The 26,905-nt window shown below is 41.3% G+C and overlaps 1 protein-coding gene across 6 annotated transcripts in view; it reads left to right on the forward strand.

Annotated features, from left to right (window-relative positions):
• Positions 1 to 26,905, forward strand: part of KIF13A (kinesin family member 13A) — a 220,233-nt gene that overhangs the window by 107,397 nt on the left and 85,931 nt on the right. For all 6 annotated transcript variants that reach the window (XM_074987606.1, XM_074987602.1, XM_074987603.1 and 3 more), the window contains 7 exons: positions 4,434 to 4,526; positions 5,175 to 5,355; positions 9,117 to 9,204; positions 11,008 to 11,142; positions 12,814 to 12,926; positions 23,935 to 24,046; positions 25,683 to 25,895. In XM_074987606.1, coding sequence (XP_074843707.1) covers positions 4,434 to 4,526; positions 5,175 to 5,355; positions 9,117 to 9,204; positions 11,008 to 11,142; positions 12,814 to 12,926; positions 23,935 to 24,046; positions 25,683 to 25,895 — 935 coding nt within the window. The remainder of the gene's footprint in view (positions 1 to 4,433; positions 4,527 to 5,174; positions 5,356 to 9,116; positions 9,205 to 11,007; positions 11,143 to 12,813; positions 12,927 to 23,934; positions 24,047 to 25,682; positions 25,896 to 26,905) is intronic.

Below are 26,905 nucleotides of genomic sequence, written 5' to 3' on the forward strand. Positions count from 1 at the left end.
CACTCTTATGCTACAAAGATCCTGTTTTCATTTGCATTTCGTTAGTAGTAAAAATATGTGAAGAAAGAAGTGCATATTTCAGCAAAATGGTTTCTAAGGCATCAAATGACTAATATTTTTAGTTGTCTGAAAGATTTGTGTTGCAAAAATCTCAGTGTAGTAATGGAAGTTGCTGATTGTTTTAAGCTGGATCAGGAAGTGCTTGTAAACAAGACAAATGTCAAATGATACAAAATAGCTATGACTGGACAGTGTCTCATTCAGTGCATTATAAATGAGTGAAAATATTTTATATGATGAAATGAGGTAACAAAACATTTATGTATCTATGGAAAAATCAAAAATACTGTATTCCAGACTGCAGCAGTTCTCTGTATTCTTACATCATTTGGCATGTTTGAGTTATAAAATTCACAAAAGAGGCTGCTTAGCAGTTATCAAGATACATATTTTATGCTATGTATTCATCATCTTGTATTTTTAAAAAATGTATATTTTTATTCTGGGGTAATTAAATACAGCGATGGAAAGCAAATAAGTTTCTCTTCTCCCTGTACATTAGGCAGTGCTGAGGTAAGGGGAAGGGAGTGTTTTTAAACTTTTTGTACGCTCCATAATGATTTTGGAAATAGGCAGTGGTTGTTACTGCTTCTCTCTTTTTCAAGACTGAGCTGTTTAAATGCTTTCTGAAGAGCTAATAGCCAATTTTTTCCTTAGCTCAGCAATCCTGATGAATTTTAACTGCTTTCAGATCATAAATGTTTAGTGGGGTCAAAATGCATTTTTATTTGTGTGCGTGCGTGCGTGCGCGTGCGCGCGCACACACACACACACACACACACACACACACACACACACACACACACACACACACACAATGACCATGGTTTGTTTTGTCAGACATTGTCATTTGTGTGTATAAATAAAAATGCTTTTAATATTTCAAAATATGCCTTATCTAAGAGTAGTTAGACTCAGTCAGCATGGATTTGTCAAGACCAAATTATGTCAAACCGGCATGATAGCTTTCTTTGACAGGGTAACAAGCCTTGTAGTGGTGGCGTGGGGTGGGGAGTGATAGATGTCATATCTTGGCTTTAGTAAAGCTTATGATATTGTATTGCATTACTTTCTCATTAACAAACTAGGGAAATGCAACCTAGATGGAGGTACTAAGCCTGTAAAACTGGCTAGAAGGCCATTCCCAGAGAGTAGTTATCAATGGTTCGCAGTCATGCTGGGAGGGCAAAACAAGTGGTGTCCTTCAAGGATCAAGTCTGGGTTTGGGTCTGTTCAGTATCTCCATCCATCTATATATGAATTTGAGCATGTGTCTATTGGTTCTCTGTTTGTTCAGGAATTCCTCTGAAATAGTAAGAACTACAACCACAAAATTTGGTATATAGCTTCCTCTCACCTTAACTTAAACCACGGCTGGGGCTTGGTTGTGTCTGGCAAGTGGGAACTGTCTGAAATCCTGGGATTTCCCAGAACATGGAAAGGGAGTGGACACACACCCTGGATAAGTAGCTCCCCTGCTCCAAACCCAGAACCTGCCCCCTCCCAACCCCAGTGGACAGCCTACAGGCTGCAGAGGAGGCTGCTGGAAGGGAGGGAAGCCCCCTGATAGCTTGAAGGACATGGGAAGGCTGCTGGATGGTGGAGCTTGCCCTGGCCCTCTGGGAGGAGCTTCTGCTGGAGCAGTGCCACCCTCATTGCCATGGATTGCTCCAGTAGCCCATTTCCCAGCCCAGTGTCATGAGACCCTTGCTCTAACTTCTGCACCTTCCACCTGCCTTGAATTCTGCACCCCACGAATCACCCCTCTTCACCCTGAATCCTCATTCCAGCTTTCATTGTTCTTCTGCTATTGCCATAGAAAAAAGCACATGCATTGTTCATTTATTTTCAATAAATTACTTCTGTTAAAGATCTTAGCAATGCTGGGTACATTTGCTAGTGATTTATATTATGGCATAGAGAATAAACTTGCAACCCCTCCCAGCTTGTTTTTTAACTGCTATGGATAGGATAGGATAGGATTATAATTCAAAATGATCTGGACAAGTAGGTTAAATGTTCTGAGGTAAATAGGATGAAATTCAACAAGGACAGATACAAAGTACTCCATTTAGGAAGGAACAATCAGTTGCACACATGCAACATGGGAAATGATTGTCTAGGAAGGCATACTGTGCAAAGGAATCTGTGGGTCATGGTAGACCACAAATTTCATATCTGTCAACAGTGTAACATTCTTCCAAAAATACCAAACATCCTTCTTGGATGTGCCAAAAGCAAGACACAAGAACTAATTCTTCCATTCTACTCTGCACTGATTAGGCTTTAACTGGAATATTTATTCCAGTTCTATGCCTCACATTTCAGGAAAGAAGTGGAGAAATTGGACAAAGGCCAGAGAAGAGCAACAATGATTAAAAGTCTAGAAAACATGACATATGAGGGAAGATTGAAAGAACGGAATTTGTCTGAAAAAGTTAAGACTGAGAAGGGGCATGATAACCATTTTCAAATACCTAAAAGTTTGTTACTAGGAGCAGGAAGAAAATTTGTTGTCCTCAACCTCTGAGGATAGGACAAAAAGCAATTGGCTTAAGTTGCAGCCTGGCAGATTTAGGTTGGACATTAGGAAAAAGTTCCTAACTGCCAGGGTAGTTAAGCACTGGAATAAATACCTTAGGGAGGTTTCAGAATCTCCATCATTGGACATTTTTAAGAGCAGGTTAGACAAACATCGGTCAGGAATGGTCTAATACCTAGTCCTGACATGAGTGCCACGTGGCCTGGACTAAACAACCTATTGAGGTCCATTTGGCTATGTCTACATTGTACTGTAAGCTCAAAATAGACTATTTTGGAATATGGCGCTGTCTAAATGGCTGGAATAGCCATGCCTATTACTTTGAAAACCATTTCAAGACAATGGGCATGTTGCATAGATGCGGGCAGCTATTTTTGGATACCACCGTATCCCGAAATAGCACCTGCCATTTAGACGTAGCCTTCCAGTCCTATGATTTATCAGCATAGCTGCTAAGCAAAGGAGAAGTTTGGCTAGTTGCACGTCTGCATTTTAACAGGTTAGAACTTAAATAAGAGATATCAATTACCATGAAATACTCCACAAAATCACTATGCAGTGTGTAAACGGTTAAAAACACCCCACCCCCAATCTAGTTTCGGACTCCACCCTTAACTCAGCACTGCTTGCTTTGAGAGTAGATGTAGATGGCACACTTCACAGAGCAGAGGTCAGAATGCATGACATACTTGCCCTGGTGGTGGTGCAGAGCCTGAACTTTTGGATAATATCCACTGTTCCTATTTTCATATCTTGGCTCATAATGCTTAAAGCATACTTAAAATCTTCTGTGACTGAGTCACACAACAGAGGATTTCTATATTGGGTTCCTGTATCTAGAAACTAGATTTTCAAACTTTTCCATATCCAGTAGCCCCAGGACTGGGAGGTTGCCAGATATTCACATATTCTGGATAGTAGGTATACCTGGCAGTACATAACACTAAAGAAAAACAAGATTAAATATTAAGAAGGAAACAAAAATTGATGCAGAGTACTTTATTTACCAACAGCAGTAGTATAGTACACTGTGAACTTTCACTATACTGTAGTAATGGAGAACATAACTAAAATTTACTCATGATTAAAATGCTGGTTATTTGAGAGTTTTAAATGGTAGATAGAATGCCAGACAGGAAAGAGTTTACCCGGGTGGGGGAGGCTGGAGTTGATGTTAAGCTAAGCCATTTGACCCAATAATATACATATTGTCCCTAGACAGAATCTCAGTTCTTTCCTTTTGCTTTAGGTGTCTTCAAATGAAAAGAAAAATAACTGGCTTTTATTGAAACTTAAGAACCAGTTCACAAGAGCGAATATCTGGGACAATCTTTAGTACACTACTCTTTAAACTAAGAGACTTAACACGTAATAGTCATGTAGTAGTAATTAGGAATTTTGCTACTGCATTCTACATGCATTTTTCTAATTCGGGAATACATACTAGCTAAAACTTTCGTACTTGGTTCCCTTAAACTTTAGTTACTTAGGTTCCTTTCTAGGTACTGGATTTAGTTGCTTGATTTTTCAGAGGTTGCCTGTAGTTCTCATTGAAGATAAGTGTGAAGTGCTTAACACCTCTGAAAACTAGACAGCTTTTAAGAATACTTAACTATAGTTTGCAGTGCTAGTTTTAGTCAATCAGGCTTCAAATCTTGGCCTTTTTGACTTTTGTGTTAATGATGGTTTTTCTTTCTTAGTAATGCACTCAAAAGAGCAGACTTTCCTTTTAGATTTCCTTGTCGGTTAAAGAAGAAAGACTCCTGTTTCTTTGTCTTCAAAAAACGGTGGTGGTGCTTTGTGATTTGCTGTTTTGTTTTTGTTATTTTAGGTCAAGAAGTGGTGTTTAAGTGCCTTGGAGAAGGAATTCTTGAAAAGGCCTTTCAGGGATATAATGCATGTATTTTTGCCTATGGACAAACAGGTGAGAAGGTCTTCTGTTGATATGAGGAAAGAGTGGAGAAGGCTTCTTTGTATGGGTGTATGTGGAGTGGTGGGGGTGGAAATGCACAAAATATTAGCACTAGAAGAAGAGAATCTAACTGTTCTGTGGGGAAATGGTGAAAATAAAATCTTCAAACACGATTGTTTTATTACAGTATTATATTTTCTATTTGATTTTTAATAGATTGACAGCTCTAGGTATAGAAGTTATCCTCTATTTAAACAGTGAATGGGTTCAGAAAGGCCAGTGACAGTGCAATATTCCTTACATAGGTGTAAATGTGTGTTTAGTTTCTACCTGCAGGAGCTACTGCTAGGGATTGCATGGGAAATTCATATCCTACACCCATTGATTCTTTTGTGTGTGTGATCTAAGGCTGAAAAGGTAAATACCGTTTGTGGTGGGGATGTTTTGAAGGGGTCCTGTATTGAGTTACCTATCTTTTTTCATGTGTACTCAGATAAAAGTGCTGACTGCTTGGTGTCCTCCAAGTCACTTTGTTCTCTTAGATGCTCGTTGAAGAGTAATAGGGAGAGGAAAACATACATTGTGTGAATAATTTAGTGACTGGGAAATTGCAGGGTGCTTTAAAACATTCCATTTCTTTGCATCTTTCCTTTTCACTAGGTTCAGGAAAATCCTTCTCAATGATGGGCAATGCAGAGCAGTTGGGCCTGATCCCACGGCTCTGTTGTGCTTTATTTCAAAGAATCTCTGTGGAAGAAAATGAATCTCAGACCTTTAAGGTTGAAGTGTCCTATATGGAAATCTATAATGAGAAGGTCAGAGATCTGTTAGACCCTAAAGGGTAAGTTTTTTTTTTTTTAATATTAGTTGAAACTGCAGTGTAGAATTAGTCACTTTGGAAGGGTTGGAGAAACTTTTGTATGATACTTGTTCATAAAGAATCACATGCCCAAAACATTTACCTGAACAGCTCTCAAATAATTCTAAGTTTGTATATTGTGAACGTGATGTAGTTAATTTATGCCTAGCCTATATTAGAAAATTAGATCAGCATAACTAAGACAATTAGGAGCATGGATTCTTTACATCTCTGAGCAATTTAATTGCTAGTCTAGGTCACCAAAGGTATGTCTATACTTACTGCATGTTCAGTGCACCATGATGGATCTTCTAGAGTTTAATCTCTCTGGGCTTGGCCGTCGACCCTGGTACTCCATGTCATTGCATGGAATAAGGGATGTTGGCTTGAGCCCAAAGAGCTCACACCAGGGAACAATGCTGATCCTGATACTTTTGATTCCAGCTATGCTAGCTAGAATTGCATATCTGGGATTGACTTTGCTCCCTGGTATAGACCAGTCATTACTAGACAGTGCTAGGTTGGTGGAAGAATTCTTCTGTACAGTTACCTACCACTTTTTGGGGAGTTGGATTACTTCTGCTGATGAGTACTACTTCCCATTTGCATTGGTAGTATCTACAATGAAATGATGCAGGTGGGCTCCTATAGTGTTTTAAATGTACACATATGCTTACTTGTATTTATTTGAAAATGATGGCTTATAATAGTACCTTTTAACTAGACATTTTTAACTGTAGGAATTCAGACACTTTTGGATCATCTTAGTACAGCTCTTGAACAGCACACAGTATTTCTATATACATTAGTTTAGGACAGGAAAAAATGTTGTTTCCTATTAAATTGTATCACTTATTTTTTAAATCATAACATCTGTCTCCCATTCAAATAAGTCGCTTGGCTAAAAGAGTATGACTGGGCTTTTTAAATGGGAAAGAAGGGATAAAACTAATAAGAAAAATTATAGTCGCTGAGGAGTAACATAGAATTCCAGCAGCATTCTCAGATTTTGTATACTTTGTAAGACAAATCTTTTAATAGGAAAGTATTTTCCTTTTAGGAAATGCAGATTAATTTTAAAGAACTGAGAATACAAAGCAATGTCAACATATGATTGTAACCGGTGGGAGAAATACAGAACACTAAAAAGGCACATCAAATTAATAAATAAATCAGGGTAACTTGATTCTTCCTTATTTGTGTCCATGTGATATATGGCAGCTCTAGTTATCTTAGCTAAAATGTCATGGTTTTATAGATTTGACTTACAATTTTTCTTAGCAGCTTGCAGTGTTTTAGAAGCCTTACATGGGAAAAGACAGCCCAATCCTGCCTCCTTCATTACACAGCCAATGCTCTTAATTATTTCACTAGGAATTCTGTTTGTGATAAGAATATGGGATTAGGCCTAAAACTTGTCAGATGACTTTTGTTTCCCCTCCCCTTGTACTCTTTTTAAAACAAAAAATCTATGCCATGAAAACTGGACAGAAACTAATATTCACTTACATGTTACAAATACATGTTTATCTAGCAGTCTGTTATATCTAGACTTCAGTGATGATCCTTGAATCTTTTTCTCTTAGTTCAGTGTATTTAAAACAATGAATAGTTACGAGGGACCTAAAAACAAAATAAGAATATTGTTTTGTTCAGAGCATTATCCTTCAGTATTTGTGTAAAATTAGATATGAAAAACAAATGAAAATTCCAGTCATACGCTGCATTGTCAAATGTGAAGCTTTCTCTGGCAAGTAGAGGAGACATAAACTGTCAGCTTCTGGTTTTTACAGTTCCAAAAATAACCCTGTGAATGAAAACCAATGTTGTGCTGACTTCTGAGACTGCACATAGCTTTAGCATCCCACTTAATGCTCATTGTGTTCCCAGGCAGCATAAGAATGAAAGTGCAGTAGAACCTCAAAGATATGAATGCCAGAAATATGACCCTGTCAACTGGACCCCAGGTGGAGCTGGAAGTCATCAGTCAGCAGCGGAGGATCTCTCCCCTGCCCCCCAAAAACAAACAAACAAATCTCTCATGACCCAGTAAACTCTACTGCGGTGGGGCTCAGACCCTGGGGCACATGGGATTGGGATGGAGTTGGAACTGGAGGTTGAGGGGGGCAGGGAGCTTTGTGTCTCAGCTACCTCATGATGGTGTGTTTGTGCTGTGCCTTAAGTTTTAGCTACAGGAGGAGTTCCTGTTGGAACCCCAGTACTTTCCCCATACGTAAAGTCCCAAGCCTCAGTGCCCCCCACCCTCCACTGGCTAAAATTGGGAGTAGAGCCTGGGATACCCTGGTACCCCTGTGGGGAAGAATCTGGGAACAGTGCTGTAAAGCTGAAGCCCTGAGTCCTGGTGCTCCTGTGAGCTTGACGCCAAAGAGAGGTGCATGGGGCAGAAGCCTTGGTCCCCAGTGAAGTGTATCTGCCCTCCACCAGTCTAGAGCCCTAAGCACCCTTTCTGGAACCTCTCACTTGCCAGCTGTAGCCATAGTGTCATCATCTCCCACACCCTCCCTGCCCCATGGCTGTACTATATAATGTCTTGTTCACAGTTAGGGAACATTTGATAGTTATGAGCAGCCTCCATTCCTGAGGTATCTGTAACTCTGAGGTTCTATTCTAGTCGACTCAGGTCAGTTTCTAGTATTGAAAATCCCTTATAGTAGTAAAATGAAAAATCACTTTGACTCTGGTTGGGAAAGCTGTGAGCCAAGTTCTATAGGTATTCTCCAGGGAAGAGACCTGGAATCCCAGAAGCAGGGAGAAAGGTAGTTAGGGAATCCTGGAGCTGAAGGTACCTTCTCCTGGTAGTCACAAATGCAGGATGGAGCGTTAGAAGGTTTGTAAACTCTGAGGTCATATCTCTACGAGCAGATTGGGTCAGATGAACTATGTCCACACCCCTGACAATCCACTTGTGTCTTGGGGAGGTAGATTACCTGCACCTATGGGAGAATCTCTCTTGTAGCTATAGGTAGTGTCTACTCTGAAGCACTACAGTGGTGTAGCTCTGCCCCTATTGCCTTTTAAATGTAGACTAACCTTAAATATATAGTGGTTGACTTAATTGTATTTATTGGGTTATAAATCCTAGAACCCTGCCCCATCACAGCAGTCATAGTTAGGGGCTGAACTTATCAACAAGGCATTGTCCCCTGGACTTCACCAAGCTACCTGCCATTGTATTTGACCTCAGAGGTGGTTTAATTCTCTGACTAGGTTAATGTTTTATTTAAAAAACAAGCCATTGAATGTGACTGCGCCCAATAGATATCAAGTTATATATATCAACTGATAGAAACAATTTAAAGATTAAGTTGTTACATTTCAGTGAAGTGTGGAAAAAGTACAAAAGTTTGAGTTTTTCCTCAATTTGTTCTATTACATCCATGATTTTTGTTCATTTCTCTGTTAAAAAAAAATAACATAAAGCATTTCTAGATCTATTCTAATCCCCCCATGACTCCAGCAGGACTCCAATAATTGTTCAAACCTGATTGGTAGATTGACACTGGTAAAAAGAACAAAAGAGAGCAAATTTATCTAGAAGGTTGGTTTTACTGTTACTTTAACCATTTAAAAAACTCAGATTAAAAAAAAAATCACAAGTTCTATGGCTGATGTTACAGCACTTTAAACAATTGTTTTCATGGATTTCTTTTTTTAAACAATAAAATCCATAATTATAGATTGTTACTGGAAAGTTTTGAATAACACTCTACTTTGTTCCTAAGGAGCCGGCAGTCCCTTAAGGTTCGAGAGCACAAAGTGTTGGGACCATACGTAGATGGCTTGTCTCAGCTGGCTGTTACTAACTTTGAGGTAAATAGAAAGTGACGATACATAAATATTTCTTTATACGGAGTTAGGAGGAATTTTGTACTATGTAAACCAGTCTCTGCTCAGGTGTTTTGGCTCTCTGAGATGATTTACGTGTTCTAATATTTGGCTTCATTATTGATAGTCACGAAGATATCTGTCTGAAGATACAGAACTGTTTATTTCGATTAAAAGCTTTTCTGACCAGGTCTTGTTTCACTGTGTCAGTCATTACACAAGGGCTCACCTGTTTGAGTCACTCTGACTCCTTTGAAAATGGAATAACTTTTAGAAAAGAAACTAAAAGGTAGTATTTAAATAAAATTCTGTAAAAACTGCATGGAGATTTCTTTATAAAGCATACTGAATGAAAAATCTGTTTACGTATATAGGAAAAGTTGGAAAGTCTTCACAATATTTTTCATGTACTCCTAAAGGAGAAGAAAACTGCTCTTTGATGTGTTACGCATGTTGTGAGCAGGAGACAAGAAGTCAGTCTTCCACTCTACTCTGTACTGATTAGGCCTCAATTGTAGTATGGTGTCCAATTGTGGGTACCACATTTCATGAGGTCTTTGGCAAAACTGGGAAAGGTCCAGAGAAGAGCAACAAAAAAGATTAAAGGTCTAGAGAGCACGAGCTATGAGGGAAGACTGAAAGAACGGGGCTTCTTTAGTTTAGAAAAAATAATAGTTGGAGGGGGTATGCCAGCAGTTTTTCAAGTACCTAAAAGGAGGTGTGAAGGAATTTACAAGGAGGAGGGAGAAAAATTGTTCCTCTTAGCCTCTGAGGTAGGACAAGAAGCAATGGGCTTAAACTGCAGCAACGGAGATTTAGGTTAGACATTAGGAAAAAGTCCTAATAGTCAGGCTGGTTAAACGTTCGAATAAGTTACCTAGGGAGGTTGTGGAAATCTCCGTCACTGGAGGTATTTCAGAGCAGATTAGATAGACATCTCTCCAGGATGGTCTAAGCAGTGCTGGTCCTGTTGGGAAGGCAGGGGACTGGACTTGATGTCCTCTCAAAGTCCCTTCCAGTTCTAGTGTTCTATGATTCTAAAAGATCACTCATATATTTCTCAGGCAAATGTGTACAGTGTAAGCATGAAAACCACCTTCTTGTTCACTTGGTATGTGTTGACTATAATAAGAAAATTTGAGTAAATGAAAGAAGCAGTTTCTCTCAGTCATTGACAAATCAGTTTCTCTGGTTACAACTTTTATGACTTATGCTAGCTAAGGAAAATTCAAATGCAGTCAATCCTCTTCTGCCCCGATCTTTAAAAGAACATTTTGCTAGTGTGAATTTTCACAACTTTTTATATGCATGTTGGCATGAAGAGTCAGCAGGTACGTGTATAAAACTCAACATAATTGCTTTTGGGTTTATATGTGTAGAAAGGTACAGTCTCTAAGTGAGGTAAAAACCCTTTAAGCCAATTAAGTGAAGATAGTATTAGGGCTGTTCACAGAAGAAACATATTGTCTTCATCTGTCTAAGTGGTTTTATGTTGGCCTAATTACTGGCATTAAACAAATATGACTTGTAATGTGGATATTCTCAGCATTTTCTGAGCTACAGATGAGTAGAGATTGGAGCTTGTGTATGTCAGAACTGGACTTAAGTATAGCACTTAAAATTTACTGGCTGAATAACTGCAGCCAGTCAAATTGGTACCCTTTGTACCCTGTATATCTCAAAATGTATGGAAGAGGTCCTCATCTTTTCTATGTTAATGAGAATATTGCTTAGTGGGAAGAAGAAAAATTATCGTAATATCCTTTCTTACTATGTGTTATGCTCCAGGATATTGAGTCCTTGATGTCAGAGGGAAACAAATCTCGAACGGTTGCTGCAACCAACATGAATGAGGAAAGCAGCCGGTCTCATGCTGTATTCAATATTGTAGTAACTCAGACACTTTATGACCTGCAGTCTGGCGTAAGTGTGTGTTTGTGGGGGCCCTTGTTTAAAATAGGAGAGACTTGCTGTCATTTTTTCTCCCTTCAGCTATCTAGTTCCTGATATTTACACTTCAGGAGTGATAAATTTAAAGGAACCTTGAAAGTAATTGAAGTCTACAGTCAGGATGCATACTGTTATGCATCTATAAGTAGCACTGCTTAATCTTGGATAAGGAAACATAAATGGCCTACCATTTTAAAACCTAAGCGGCCTTCACTCCTAAGGGGTGGAGTTTTTCACTTCTGCTTTGAGTGTAATGTCACCTGAGGACACAGTTTCTTGTCTGATATTGAATTACCCTTTACTTTGATCCAGTTAGTGGTGATTATTTGTGGGGGAAGGGAGAACACATACTCTTGGTTTGCTTTTACTTTCCTCTTTTGGAGTAGGAGTACACTGCAGCAAGGTGTGATTACAGCATGTAGCTATAGTTGAGCTAGCTTTGCTCAGGGCCGTACAGGTTACCACTAGCAGTGAAACTGCGGCAGCATGAGCTTAGTAGCCACTCAAATGAATTCTGAGTATCTTGGGTTGGCTTGTACAGCCCTGACTGAAGCCCATGTTGCCATGGCTTCACTTCTAATTGTATCCCCAGTAGCTAAATTGCTGCGTGTGTGCAAACCCAAGCTGGTTTTACAGACCCTGATTGCAACATAGGCATAGCCTGTCTTTATTGTAACTCATACTGTTTTTAGTGGTACCTAACAGATAATCCATCCTCAGATAGTTTTTTGAATTAAGTTGAAATGCTTTGATGCCTTTAGCTCATCTAGTAAAGATGATGATTCAGACTGCGATTAAAGGTGTAAAGAAAAAACATGGAATCAGCCAGTTGCAATGAGAGATGAGCATACTGTTCAAAACCTGTCCTAGGCTATGTCTACAGTAGAGGGATTTTTCAACAAAATAGTAGGCATTTTGTCAACAAAACCCACAGACCGTCCACACTAAAAATGCGTTCTGGTACCATACTGTCGACAGAACTCAGCACTTTTGTTGACAGCTTTCTGCCTCTCCCCCACGAGGCAGAATGCCTTTCTCAACAGAATCTATGGACAAAAAAAATGTGTGAACTCTCTGGGGGACCCTCTGTTGACCTACAGGGCTTCTGGGTCACTGGACAGCCCCGTCTGCTGTGCTTCTGGTTGACTGCTCTGTTGAGAGAGAGTCACACAGTCCAGCCACTCTGTCGACGGGGCAGATGGCTTTTTTGATCCGCCCTTGTGTGTGGGCGCACCCTGAAGACAGAAGTTTTGTTGGAAGATCTCTACCAACAGTGACTTCTGTTTGACAGTTTGCTGTAGTATAGACATAGCCCTAGACAGAAAACTTTTGTTGTGTTAGCCTTGGCAACACTTAATACCTTACCATGCCTATAAACTTATTGAATTTACATTGTAGTTATTGCTATTTTATTTTAGTGGTGTAACCCTTAAGAAATAAAGTAACGTGACAGTAAATATTTAAGTTTAAAAACCTTATGGGAATTTCTTTTTCTTCAGACTCCCTTATACATCTCATTTATTACGGTTCATAACACACTGCTTATGAAACAGCAGGATTTAAATCCTGCAAGTGTATCTTGTTCTTTAGCATTTTGTGGTCCTGTTTCTTGGCTATTTATCTCCTTATGTTCTATTCTTCTAGAATTCTGGAGAGAAAGTCAGCAAAGTCAGCCTGGTGGATCTGGCTGGTAGTGAGAGGGTGTCTAAAACAGGAGCTGCAGGAGAACGTCTGAAGGAAGGCAGCAACATAAACAAGTAAGGGAACTGGCTACTACGAGGCTTAAAAAGTTAAACTTAAGATCGGCATTTCAATGCCTGCTTGCCTGGATTCACTTGTCACAAATCACATCAGGTGATGCTTTGTGTCAACAAGGAATTTAATTACGTTTTTTCAAAAATTATATGCTGAACACCACATTATGTATTGATGTAGGGTGCCTGATTCATATATGATTCAGGTGAGATCTTTGTGTGCTGCTCATTTGGAAAAAGTGACAACAGCACTCTGAAAGAATATACCTTTGATTCCTTTACACACCCTTTGCTCAGACACACGTAGCTATCCCATCATTGAAAGACTAAGTTACAAAAAGGCGGAATACAAGACATTAAAATTAGGTAAAAATTGGATGGCTTGTGCCAATATGTGCTAAAGCTATGTAAGCATATAACTATTTAAGAAAAAATAGCTCACAAGGGAGGTGTGTAAGTTTGTCTGCCTAGCAGCATCTGTAACTCAAGCAAAAATGATTTATGTGGCGTTTTGCTACCATAACTACTGTGGTTTTCCACAAGAACAAGTACTTTTTGTTAAACTAATTTCCTGGGGGAAAAATAGATAAAATGCAGCCTCTAAATCTAGCACTTTTTTCCAATACCTATTTTAAAAGTTCCAGTAAAATTTTTTTGGTTCTCTGCAAGGCATCAGGGCTTCAGAGGTTTATTTCAACTACATTTTATACTAGAATACTGGGGGAAAAAAAGCCCCTAATCTTTTAAAAGCTCAACAGGTCAAGAGAGTCTTCTCTGAACACTAATCAACTTTTCATGAGTGTGTCATGTTAAAAAGTTTTCATGATTGGCGCAGTAGGGTCTAAGAATTGCTACATGTGATGGGAAACTGGATGGCTGTAGGTTGGTAATGCGGTATGTAGAGTCTTTACCTTCAAGGTCAGGGGTTCAGATCTATCTGTTTGTTTTTGTTTCTGATCATTTTGGATCTCCTTGTTGGTCACAGGCCTGTGTGAAATCAGTCAGTTGTCTGTTGGTCACAGGCCTATGTGAAGTCAGTCAGTTGTCTCAGTATAAATCCTGGTGGAAAAGCATCATATCAAAAAGACCATTGCCACAACAGATGCTAACTGCATCAGCAATAGATACCAAGAACTGAATGGGCATTGAGTGTGAACACTCCTCATTTCTGTCTATAAACTGATCCTTCCAAATCAGGCTATACATCCTTTATTGTGGTGGCACTGGAATCTGGCTCTATCCATGCTGTCTCTTTTCAATGGATAGATGTCTTCAGATACGGAAATTTCAGATCTTTCTTGAGTGGTAAATTTTAATATGAAACATTTCTACAAAGTAAATTTTTAAAACATCCCTCATCACTCATATCTGCATGTACATTTACCCAGAAGTTGAGTTTTTGCATAAGTCTACATAAGTCCCCTTTATCCATTTATTCATTGCTCTCCCTTTGGAATTTAGCTTGATGCTTGAAGACCGGAAAGAATTCTTTCAGTGTTGTAATGTGGTGTCCTTTATCTCTCTTCTCCCATACTTAGGAGAATTCTCTTTCTTTCCACTTAATACAAGCTACTCAACTTGTATTTGTTTGAGCTTTGGGGGGTTAAAAGGCACTTTTATTCTGAGATCTGTATACCCCACCCCTCCATTGTGTGAGTGCATTACAGCAAATAATTAAAGTTTGTTTCTGGAAATTGTTCTACTAGAACTGATTTTCAGGGAACACTGAGGGGAAACCCCATCTCTCCTATTAAAATGTAAATAATGTGTAATATATACTTCGTGCAATCACTCAGATTAGTATGTCTCTGATCTAGACAGTGAGTTCTGTGGAGAAGATACAATAGTTGAGATTTCCGAAAGAGGCGCTGAAGATTTTACCAGCACACCATCCTATTATAATCCATACATTTTTAACATTTTAGGCAGTGATTTTGAGTGATCTTAAAAATATGTGGCCAGCATAACATGATGAGGTCAAAGGCAGAGTGGCTGTAATTTTTTGAAACAGCAATAATACATTAAAATGTGCTCACTGTTGCTTGCCATATGTAACTGCTCTTGATGAGCATGTGAAAGTGAAGGCAAAGCAGTCTGACTTGTGCTTTTAAATGTCTGGGCAAACCATGTGGTACACCACGTAAACCAGAAATTGTGCAGAGTGATTTCCGTGGCCTCTAACCAGTTCCTGCAGGTTTGCTTGGAAGTTTAGTCTCTCCCTAAAAGCAAACACTGAGTGAAACAGACTTCACCAGTCATATCCTCCCCTTCTCTGTCATGCAACTCATTGTACTTCAGGCACTCCTTTTACTTTTCGGAGCACTTAGGAACGATGGTTCACTCCCTCCGCATCACCTCCTGATTTAACTTCCACTTTGTAACTCTTAGATCTTGCTGCCAGGAGTTGACTTCGTGCAGAGAGAGATTCTGTTTTGCTCTCCAGAGCTAGGGTAGCCACATTTTAAAGGAGATGCACACGCTGCGTTCTCTAAATGAGACTTTGGCTACATCTACACTACGAGATAAATTTGAATTTAAGGCAGTTAGCTTGATATTAAAACACCACTGTGTTCACTGTAAATACCATTCGTTCAAATTAGGAAGCATTAATATCAAAACCATAATATTGTTGGAACCGACTGGTATTAAAGTTCAAGTTCAAATGTAAAATTTCAGATAAAGGCCAGTGTGGAACTGCCATGTCTTAAAATCAAATTTATTAGCCTCCAGAAATTTCCCATATATATCCCACAAAGCTATGCGATGGCCCTCCAGGTATGGCTGCTTCCTTCTCCGCTGCTCTCCAGATGCACAAGAAGCCTGCAAATTTGAATTTGAATTCATTAGCACCCTGTCCTTAAAATATAAAGAGCGCCCATAATGAAAAATTTTTTACCCATCACATCGCACTGCATCGGTGGCAATCTCCTTCAGTCATGAGTACTCAGGTTTGTGATCTGCCTGGTAGTTCTCAGTCTCGCAAAAGAGCCTCAGCGTGGACCCCCCAGGAGATTCTGGATCTTCTTGGAGTTTGGGGAGATGAATCAATGCCGAGCAGACTTTGTGTGTCCAAGAGAAACGCGAAACTATATGATAAGATGTTGCAGTTGATGATTGCCACAGGTCAGTCCCGGGACTCTACCTAATGCCAGGTGAAGGTTGAAGGAACTCTGGCAAGCTTATCACAGAATCCGGGAAGCCAACCAGCATTCCAGGTCATCTCCACAGACTTGCTGCTATTATGAACAGCTGCACATGTTTCTTGGGGGAGACCCCACCATATTGTCCGCTCTTCATTACAACAGTTGTGGAGACCCTGGTCTGGAGTCTGGGGTGAGCCAAGAGGAGCTGGGGGGTGAGGAGGATGGGAGGATCCAGCAGAGGCCTGAGGCATTTCTTCCTGACAGCGTGGAGCTCTTCTCCCTAGCGCTGGAATCAGTCCCCTCTACAACCAGTTCCCTCTACACTGGTCCCTGAGCCCCTGGGACCAAGCTGTTCTGGTGAGTGTTTTTTTCTGAATGCTAGAAGTGGGTTGTGGCTGGGTATAGGTTTTCTGTGGATCTGTGCCCCTCAGAACAGTGTGCTAACATTTCTGGGGCTGGAGCACTTATCCTTTCAGGAGATCTCCTCAAAGGCCTTATCCAGGCACTCTTGTATTTTTCGACTCTTTTATTTTTCAGTCAGGTTTTTGGGCATTCCTGACTTACTGCAGCTTTCAAGGTAGCATACCTTGCCATGCCAGGCAACCAAATAGCAATCTGGTGTCAAGGCACCCCCCAGCATTTTGGCAAATTTTCTAGGCTTGTGGTCACGCAGGATGAGCAGCTCTTCTTTTGTCGATATCTGTTAGTTTTAAGAGGGTGCTGTCTTCTTTGGCAACCTAAAGAAGCACAGGAATTTGGATTGGATTTTTTTTTTTTTTTGCAATGCTTCCTGTCCTTTTACAAGTCCCTGGAGCACAATACCACACTACGTGGCTGGTGCGTGCTCCATTTCCTCCTACCCATTGGTGGCAGGCTCTCCAGGCTTTCTCCCCTCCCATTTCCCTTTCCCCTAGGTTTTTGTTTTTTGGTTTTTTTTTTTTTTTTTTTTAAAACTCCCAGTTTACAGGGGTTCCTCCACACGCATGCATCCATATGCCTGGAATCAAACCCTTGCCCCTCGCCATGCAGCTGCTGCCCTTTGCCGACTCTGCTACCACAAACCGGTACGTGCAGCACAGGTACGTTTGCCCTCCTTTACATGGCTTTTATTTTTTTCCCTGAAGAGGGTTGCTCTGGTGACCACCAAGAAACATTTGTTTACCCCGACCCAGCAGACAGCTGGAAACACCACCCTGGCATTTTTTTCTTTTGTTTTTCAATTTACAGGGATCTCTCTCCACCCAGCTGTCCATATGGCTGGAATTGAACCCTTCCCCACCATTCCCACTCACCATGTAGCTGCCAGTCTCTGCAGGCCTTGCTCTTTGTGGAGATTTCTTCAGGAATGGCAGAAAAAAGCTTTTCCCCTACTCCAGGACCCCAGACAGCTTACCCATTTCTGCAACCCCCACCTCCCCAGAAAGCGAACAATAGCTTATGTCCACGCTGAAATGTTCTGGATAAATCATGGTAAATGATGGCTTTTTCAATTTGCGCTTTGAATCCCATCTTAATAAGCCTTAAATGGCCTCGCAAAAAGGAAACTTTCCTTGATAGTAGAGACAGAGACCCATTCATTGATGGGTAATGGCTGAGTGTGAATTGTGTGTCAATTTTGATCTTCACTTTACAAAGTGTCAATGCCCAGCATTGGAGATGGGGCAAGGAAGTGCAAAAGGTCCAAGCAGGATCTGATCCTTCGGCATATGAAGCAGAAACCAGCAACACGAAAAGGGAGACGGCAGAGTGGTGGCAGAGTACATCACTATAGTGGCAGAGCGTGCTTGAGCTCCAGAGAGACCAAGCAGCAAACCAAAGGGAGGACGCAGCAAAGCTCATAATGACAGTGAGTGACCAAAAGAAGGTCCTGTGCTACATGCTGGAGCTGCAGAGGGATTCCCAATGCAGCAGTTGGGAGTTCCCTGAAGACAGGTCGCTCCCCACCTCCCGTTGTCACAGTCCCTGAATGCAAGGAGGAAGCGCAAGGTCAGCCTGCCACTGCAGCCCCAAGAGCTCTAGCCCCAAGGGCCACTGCAAAAGGCTGTTCCACCACCCTTGCCCACTTCTTTTCCCTGCCACTTAAACCTCTTCTCCCTCCAAGAGAAACTTCTTCTTTTGAGCTCAGTTTCTTTTTTCTTTTTTGTGGCATGCACGAGTGGTAGGGTGCACAAATCATTGCAGGGAGCTGGGTGGGGTTGGAGAGGGCAGAGAGTACAGCTGTCTGCCACTATGCCAAGGTCTGTAGAGGACTTGCAGCAGAGGCACCTAGGTGGGGGTGGAAAGGGCCAATAGCACAGCTGCCTGCTGCCATGCCAAGGTCCTCGGAGGACTCATGGCAGAGATGCCTGAGCAGGGGTGGAGCACAGGGGCAATAGCACAGCTGCACTACCCCCTCCCTTTTTTAAGGAAATTAACCCTCCTTCAACATCCATTTTTCTGCCTGTGACTTAACCTCCTGCCATCAAGTAAAAGCATTCTTGTAAGACACAGTTTATTGGTTTGCATTTGGTGGGGAGCACAAATCAGTTTGGTGAGTGGGGGTTGGTTGCAATTACAACAGAGAAATATGTCACTATCATATGCATGGCAGATCATTCATGAAGCAGTTTTTTAAAGCATCCCTGATCATTGCTGCCTCCGCATGGTTATTGGTGAATGGCCGCGTAGGTGGCTGCACATAAGCCCTGCCTATGGCTCAGTCTCAGTATTCAAGGTGGTCAGGAAATTCTCCCTCCTTGAATCACAAATGATGTGCAAAATAACGCAGGCTGTAAATCACGGTGGGGGCATTTAGTTTCATAAAGGTCCAAATGGGTCAATAGGCATCTGAACCTCACTTTTAAATGGTCAAAGGTGCATTCAGACTCAGACTTGCTGAGTCTTTGAAGTTTTCCTTGCTGCAGTCCAGGGCCCCTGTATAGGGTTTCATAAGGCAAGGGAGGAGAGGGTAAGCAGGGTTGCCCAATATTACAATAGACATCTTCATGTTACCATTCTTGATTTTTCTGGTCTGGTTAAAATTCCCCTCCATGACCTTTCTGTACAGCCCTGAATTTCTGAAGATGCTCACATCGTGAACCTTCCCTGATCATTCCATTTTGATGTCAGTGAAACAACCTTTGTGATCTACCAGTGCCTGCAAAATCATGGAGAAGTACCCATTTACCTGTTTACATACCCAGAGGCCAAGTGGGCCAGGGCGGTGATGGGGATGTGCAGGACATCTGTTGCCACACTACAGTTAGGAAACCCCATGGCATCAAAGCCATCCACTATAGCCTGTACGTCTACCAGGATCATGGCCTTCCTGAGGAGACACTGACAGATTGCACTGGCTACCTGCATCACTACGGCCCCCACTGTAGATCTGCCCACCTTGAATTGACTTGCCACCAACTGGTAGCTGTCAGGTGTTGTGAACCTCCAGAGAGCGATTGCCACTTGCTTCTGAACTGTTAAAGCCAGCCACATTCTTGTGTTGCTGTGGTTCAGGGTGGGGAGTCAGCACATGACAAAGTTCTATAAAAGTGGACTTGTCCATGCGAAAGTTCTGCAGCCACTGCTCGTCATCCCAGGACTCCAAAATGATGTGGTCCCAAAAGTGTGTGCTGGTCTCACAAGTCCAAAACCACCACTCTGCTGTCAGCAATGCATTCATGGCAGCCAGCAGTTATGAGTTCTTGTACTGCAGTAGAAAGATTTCTTCTTCAAAACCATCATCATCATACTCAACCATCATCTCGCTTTCTAATGGACAGAAAAATTGCACGACAGTCCATGAAGTCGCAGCAACAGTGTATGCAATGACTTGAAGCGTTTGAGGATCCATGATTTCACTACCACTGTGACAGAGAAAATGTTGCAATGTTCCGTTTGTTGCTCAGTGGTTACTGGGTGCTCTGAATTCTGGGAGAGTGCTTTTGCATTCTGGGATAGTGACATCAAGCTCCCACAAGCAACCAGGGCTAAGGCACTGTGGGACACTGCATTGCTCACACAGTCACACTTGGATAAGGCAATAGGGATGTGAAAACTCAACATGGGGAGATGGAGAATCAAATTTCCTGAAGGTTTTTGGACACTTGCATATGAAGTCATATGATCGAGGTTAAGAAATCAAATTTGTTAAAAGCTGAATTTATCTTGTAGAGCAGACATAGGCTTCGTTTCTTTTCTTCTTGTTTACCTTTCTCTAAAATAAGTAATTCATGCTTACAGTCATCCAAGGGGTGGGTGGGTGGGTGTGTGTGTGTGAGAGAGAGAGAGAGAGAGAGAGAGAGGATGGTCCTCTCCAGCCTCCCTTGCAGCAGGTTTTAAGTGTCTGCTCATCTCCTCACCATCAAGGTTTTCAAGAGCCTTGCCCCATAACTGTCTTCATCAGTCGTTTCAAAGATTTTCAGAAATGGTGAATGCACTTGCTTTTCTCCCAATAGAGTACTATGTCCCATACTAATCATAGGGCCCATGGAACCCCACATAGCAATGTATCTGGAAACCTAGAAAACAAATAAAATCAGCCATTGATTAGTGCCTGTCAAGAGTTAAAGCACTCCTCTTAAACAGTCTGTAATTTTTGACACTTTTTAATAAAACCACGGTGGCTTCTGTCTTAGCTGTAAGTACTAAGCAAGACTTTGAAAACCAAATAAATATTGGCCACAATACTGTGATCTGAGCAGTTTTCATAATATCAGGAGCAGTAGCTGGGTTCTATCTACTAAATATCAATGAAAACCCTATGAAAATGGGCTGAAATTATGCCATTCAGTGCAGCGTTCTCCACTTGGGTAAGCAGGCATCACCTCTACAACTGCTGATTCAGGCACTTGTCTGGAATGTACAAGCTTCTGACCGCACAATAACAAGTGAGTTCAGTCATGCATAAGGAAAAATGGATGTTGAAAGTACGAAATCCACAGCACTAACTCTCCCTTTCATGTGCTCTGAATCAGGCTGCCAAGTACACTTTCTCTTCCTGAACTGTCCCAACTTATCCAGCAGTGGTGTGATTTTTTTTTTTTAAAAAGGACGTTGTGTAAGCATTATCAGACGACAGTGTGTTGATTAGACAAAAGTAATTACACATCTCTGGTGCATTTATGAGGCAATATACCCACTGGAATCTTGTCATTATTGTAGTTCAGTCATTTCTTATAATGCTTGCCTTATGTTTAAACAATGGCTTTTCTTACAATTTCTTCATTTGTGTTTTTAAGGGATGTTCATTTTGGTATTATTGCATTTGTTAATAACTAGCTGTACAGAACACTCATTGCATTTTTTGTTATTACTAATGCCTAGCTCTTGTGCAGCAACTTTCATTGCTAGATCTCAAAGCTCCTTACAAAAGAGTTCACGATCACTGGCCTCATTTTACAGCTGGGGAAACTTGAGGTATGCTGGTGAAATGACTGCTGGCAGGTCAGTGGCACAGCTCCTGAGTCAGTTTGGTGCCTTGTCCACTAGAGTGCACTGACTAGTTAAAGCCAGTGCATTGATTTGTTGTTTAGAATCCCAGATATATTGCAAAGGAATTTGGGATACCACAGGCCCTATGCTCAGTATGGAAACTAGTACTCAACTGGGAGAGAAACAGTTAAATTAGCTGGCTTTATGTATGACCTTTGAGGAACAGTTTTGGTTGGAGAGTTTACTTCAGTTTTTTTCTAGGCCTACTTTCCCCCCCTTGGTTTAATGTTTCTTCGTATTTTCACAGGTCTTCTGTTCTTGTCACTGCTGCTCTAGCTCAGGAGTGAGCAACCTTTTTATATTGGGTCCCGCTTTTCATCCCTGCAATTAGCAGCTCCCCCCCGCCCAACCTGTCCAATGTAATCCAAACTGACGGAAATTTTGGTTACATTCATAGGAAAACAAACAAACCCTTTCAGCATGTGAAAGAATAGAAGTATCTAGAATGTATAAACTTTATTAATTGGCATATAAAACAGTAACATATTTCAACATTTTTAATGAGATGATGAGCCTGAGACCCAGCAGCCGATCACACTGTTTCCTCCCTTATGAAATTTCACCCCCCTGAGGGAGCTAGACCCCCCACTTTGTGCACCCCTGCTCTGATTGATGGGTATTCAACAACATACTCTTAAGAGCCCGTTATTGGTGCTCTGTCATTATCTTGGGAGGTTGCTATGGAGCAGTGTGTGGCATCTCTGTATTTGCTGTCTTCATAATCTCTGGAAATGAGAGATTAGGGATCCAGGAATCAGTTTTCCCAGACAAAATTGCAAAGGCTGCTGGACTTTCACTTTAAAATTAAAATACTCGTTTGTGCTGAATGACGTGGTGATTCATCCACTGAAAAGCTGTTTGTACCGATAAGCAAATATGCATGCTAGGATGTGTGGTCATAAGGACGCATGAACATGCACCCCACATCTTATTTCCTGTACTTGAACCATGCTTTCTCATAATATCCACGTATGTCCTTCTGTTGCACGATATTGGAACATCTTCCATAAAAGTTGTAGCAGCTGGAACACCTTCAGCTCTCTCATTAAAACACTTTTATGTGACATCTTTTGACAATCTTTTATTGCTTTTACTGCAGTAGCACTCTGGAGCCCCGGTCAGGGTCATGACCTCATTTTGATAGGCACTGTGCCATGACTGCATCAGAGGGCTTGTTTTCACTTAGTGCTGCAATGGCATAGCTGCACTGGTGCAGCTGCACAGCTGTAGCCTATAATGAAGATGCTGCCTACCCAGGTATATAATGTGTGTGCACAAATGCAAAAATACCCCTATAAAATATATCAAAATGTTTAAGTATAAATAGCATATCTAAAGGGCCAACTATTCCCACCTACTTCTCAATCCAATCAGCGTTAATTAGTTGATCCTTTTTGTAAAGGCTTTATGTTCAGATTGGAAGCGTGGTGATGAGAGTAAGACTCTTTGGTTTAAAACAAGACTAACTTCTTTTAAGCTTGTGCTTTAACTGTTTTGCTAGTCTAATTTAGGCCCTGATCCTGTATACATTTTATGCACATGCTTAAGCATGCTAGTGGTTCTGTTGACTTCAGCCCCTCTGACTCAGATTTGCAGTACCATCAACCATGCTTAATGAATAAGTGTCGAGGTAAAGGTCTCATATCTTTAGACACAGGTCTCTGAGGAAGGATATATAAGGTACTGTAACCTCACATGCTGAAGTATTTAAAATATTGTAATGTTTTAACCGAGTCCCAAACTCTGAGTTTTGTTTCGTCAGGTTACAGTATGGAATCCTAGGCAACCACTTAGATTAATGTTTGAATCCAGTTCTCTTTGTATAAATGTGGTTACTTTAACAGGCATCTTTAAAAACTATATGGCTACATCTACACTTGCATTCAAAAGAGGAATGCAAACTAGTCACTGATTTACATATCATACTTTATTAATCTCTTTTCAAAAGAGATTCTTTCAAAAGAGAAAAAACAGTGTAGATGGGGTTCTTTCAAAAATAAACCTTGTTTTTGAAAGAACCCTTCTTCCGGAAACAAAATAGGAAGAAGGGTTCTTTCAAAGATGGGGTTTATTTTTTACAGAGCCTTATCGACACTGCTTTTTTCTTCCAAAAAGAAATGATGCAAATGAAGCACAAGATAAGTAAATCCGTGCCTCATTTTCATTTGATTTCCCTCATTTGCATTCCTCTTTCAAAAGAGGAATGCAAGTGTGGAGGTAGCCTACATGAACTATTGTAAATCACAGTCTAGTTCTCTTTCAAGTCCTCTTCCTCTTCTGCATTTTAACAAATCACATAGTTTGGGATGGATATATATATATATATATATATATATATATATAAAAAATACACACACACACACACACACAAAGCTGTTAAGGTTTTGCTGTTTTCCTAGGTCACTCTCAACGCTGGGTTTGGTTATATCATCACTTGCTGATCAAGCTGCAGGAAAGGGGAAAAACAAGTTTGTGCCTTATAGAGATTCTGTACTCACTTGGCTTCTCAAGGTAATGCATGGTCTCATTTCATCCTGTAGCCCAGCTTTTTCAAAGTTTTTGAGCTGAACCCCCCGTATGACTTACAATTTTTGGTTCCCCTTCTTCCCCTAACGAAGACAATACATGCCAAAGACTGGATGACCCACTCAGGTGAGTTGGGATGGAGGTGGTGCTCTGTTTCCAAGTCCCATTGTGTAGGACTGACGCAGGCTTTGCTGCACGGAGCTCACTCAAGCCTCCACCCTGCCCTGGATGATGAGGGAAGAAAGGAGCGGGAGACTACAATGTGAGCCCTGCCAGAGGCACTTTGGTCACATATACAGGAGTGGGGCTCTGAACTGCACCCAGAAAAAAGTGTGGTATGCCTGCAGACATTAGGCTGAGCTAGCCAACTCCTTCACAGTGAGTCGTTAGGCTTCCTGGCTTTGTACTCTACACCCACAGCATGGTGGAGAAGTAACACAGTTTGGGTGGTAATGACCGTGCTTCTGGACTGGGCTTTCTGAAGCTTGCTGGGCAGCTGCAATGATGGGCAGGGAAATAACCCTCTGGGGTCAACATGACTGCCTGTAATGGATGGAGATCCAACTCCTCTGCCACAGTACTGACCTGGAGATCCCTTTCTTGGCTTCTTTATGCCCATCACCCTGACCTGGGCTGGTGGGGCTGCCTGTGATCTATAGACCCTAGGTGGCAAGAAACTACAGGCAAGGGGCAGCTTTCCGTGGCTCTTGGAGCACCTCATGCAGCTCTGGGACAATACAAGCCCTACTCCCACCCCACCCACACCCTTTGCTTTTGGTCCCAGGGGCCATTGTCCATGCAGCCCTTTTTCTCTCTCCATATTTGTCTGTGGCTCAGAATGGCAGCCTCTTTGACTTTGGCACTAAATTCTGTGAGGGGAGGGGCATGAAGTCATCATGGGGGTAGCCATTAGAGTACAGCCCCCCAGTCGTATAAGTTGGTAAGGGGTGGGAGCTGTGTACAGGTCGGAGGGTCCAACCTCCATTTTTCCACCTCGGGCAGTAGTGCATCATTGCTCTTACTACTCCTGTTCCTCTGTACGACTGTCATGAGCAAAAAGACACAGGTCTCCTACATGTGGCCAACCTGAACCTACCTTCCTGAGCCATCTCAGGGGAGGTTGCATATTGAGAGGGGCCGGTACTGCACTGGCCCTCCTAAACATTCCTCCAGACTTCCCTGGATGGGCACATCTCACACTTTGAAAGCCTCTGCTATAGACTAATTCTAAGCATGATATATGTGATGTGGGATCAGAGCTTACAGTTGTGTGTACAAGCACCAGCTCTTGATTTGTATCGAGTTGAGCAGCAGTTGCTGCTATAAACTTCTTTCCATATTACTAGGAACAGAGTCTCTGGTGCTGTGTTTGCCCTGACTATAGCAATATGTTATGACCCACTGTACATCATTCACTTTAATCTGTAGAGGGATAGTGTCTAGTACATTGAAACCTAGAAAGTAATTGAGTTATAAAATTAACCAGGGCATGTTGGTGTCTAAGTAGCTGTAATTCATATTTCAAATCCATTCTTTGCATTACATTATGACTACAAAGAGCATTGGGGTACCTTTTAATCTGTCCTGTATGCCTCAAACTCTCAATGATTATGCTTCAAAGGACAACTTGGGAGGAAACAGCCAAACTGCCATGATAGCCACAATTAGCCCAGCAGCTGACAATTATGAAGAAACGCTTTCTACGTTGAGATATGCCGACAGAGCCAAAAGGATAGTTAATCATGCTGTGGTAAATGAAGATCCAAATGCCAGAGTCATTCGAGAACTACGTGAAGAAGTAGAAAAACTGAAAGAACAGCTCTCTCAAGCTGAGGTGAAGTTATCTGGGGCTTTGTTTATCTAGAGTTCTATAAGAAAATGTCAAGTGTGTTGACAGGAATTCAGTTCTATGTGCAGATCTTAAAATGAAGGGAAAGCGAGATTGCTGTGTTAATTGTATTGCATTATTAACTCTGTCTTGAAATAAGCTGAAATATCTGATTGTTCTTGAGCCTTTGGTACGCTATGTAAAACACAGAGGTGCTGAAAAAAATTAGGGCGTGCTTAGCACCCACCAGCAGCCTTTTACCCTCTTCATCCTAGCTACTCCCCTCAGTGTTCCACAGCATGCAGGAAGGTGCTGGAGAGAGAAGAGCCTTGGTGGAGAAGATGGGAAGGGGGCATGGTTGGGGCTGGGGGCAGGGTTGAGAACACTGAGGAAAAGGTGGAACCTGGTGCCTGTGGTTGTACAGAAGGTTTATCTTCCCAAACTTCATTCCCTGAAGATTTAATCTAAAGTCACAAGTGGATACAGAGTAGTACGGCACAGAACAGACTCTGACCACAAGTGTAAAGTGGGTTTTCATCTTAAAAAAATATGGGAATTGGCTGTAGCTTTTTTAAGTTAAACTGTTCAATAAAAGCATAGAGTCAGGAATCAAAGCTACTAAAGCAACTAGTGTGCTGTGACTGTTGTCTATTATGTTAATAGTAATGGTCTTCATTAACCTTATTTTTTTCTCATCTATTTGTCTGTCTACTGTTGTCAAGGAGATTTTTGTACTAAAACGTTTTGAGGATGCATGGAAGTGCTCTAAATTTACCCAACACTACATATAGTCTAGTCTGTCTCACTGAATTATGAAGAGCTTTAATACCCTTTGACTGTCACCAAAAGATTGAGAAACAAAAATAACTATTGAATATATATTGATCACATGGATATTTTCACCATCTAGTTTAATTTCTTTTTAACTAGGGATGTAAAAGATTAACCAGTAAGCACTACTCTTACCATTTAGCCTGATCTAACTGCATGATGCTGGAGCAGGTCCTGCCCCAGCC

Source organism: Carettochelys insculpta, chromosome 2 (genome assembly GCF_033958435.1).
Source record: "Carettochelys insculpta isolate YL-2023 chromosome 2, ASM3395843v1, whole genome shotgun sequence".
NCBI classification, from domain to species: domain Eukaryota; kingdom Metazoa; phylum Chordata; order Testudines; family Carettochelyidae; genus Carettochelys; species Carettochelys insculpta.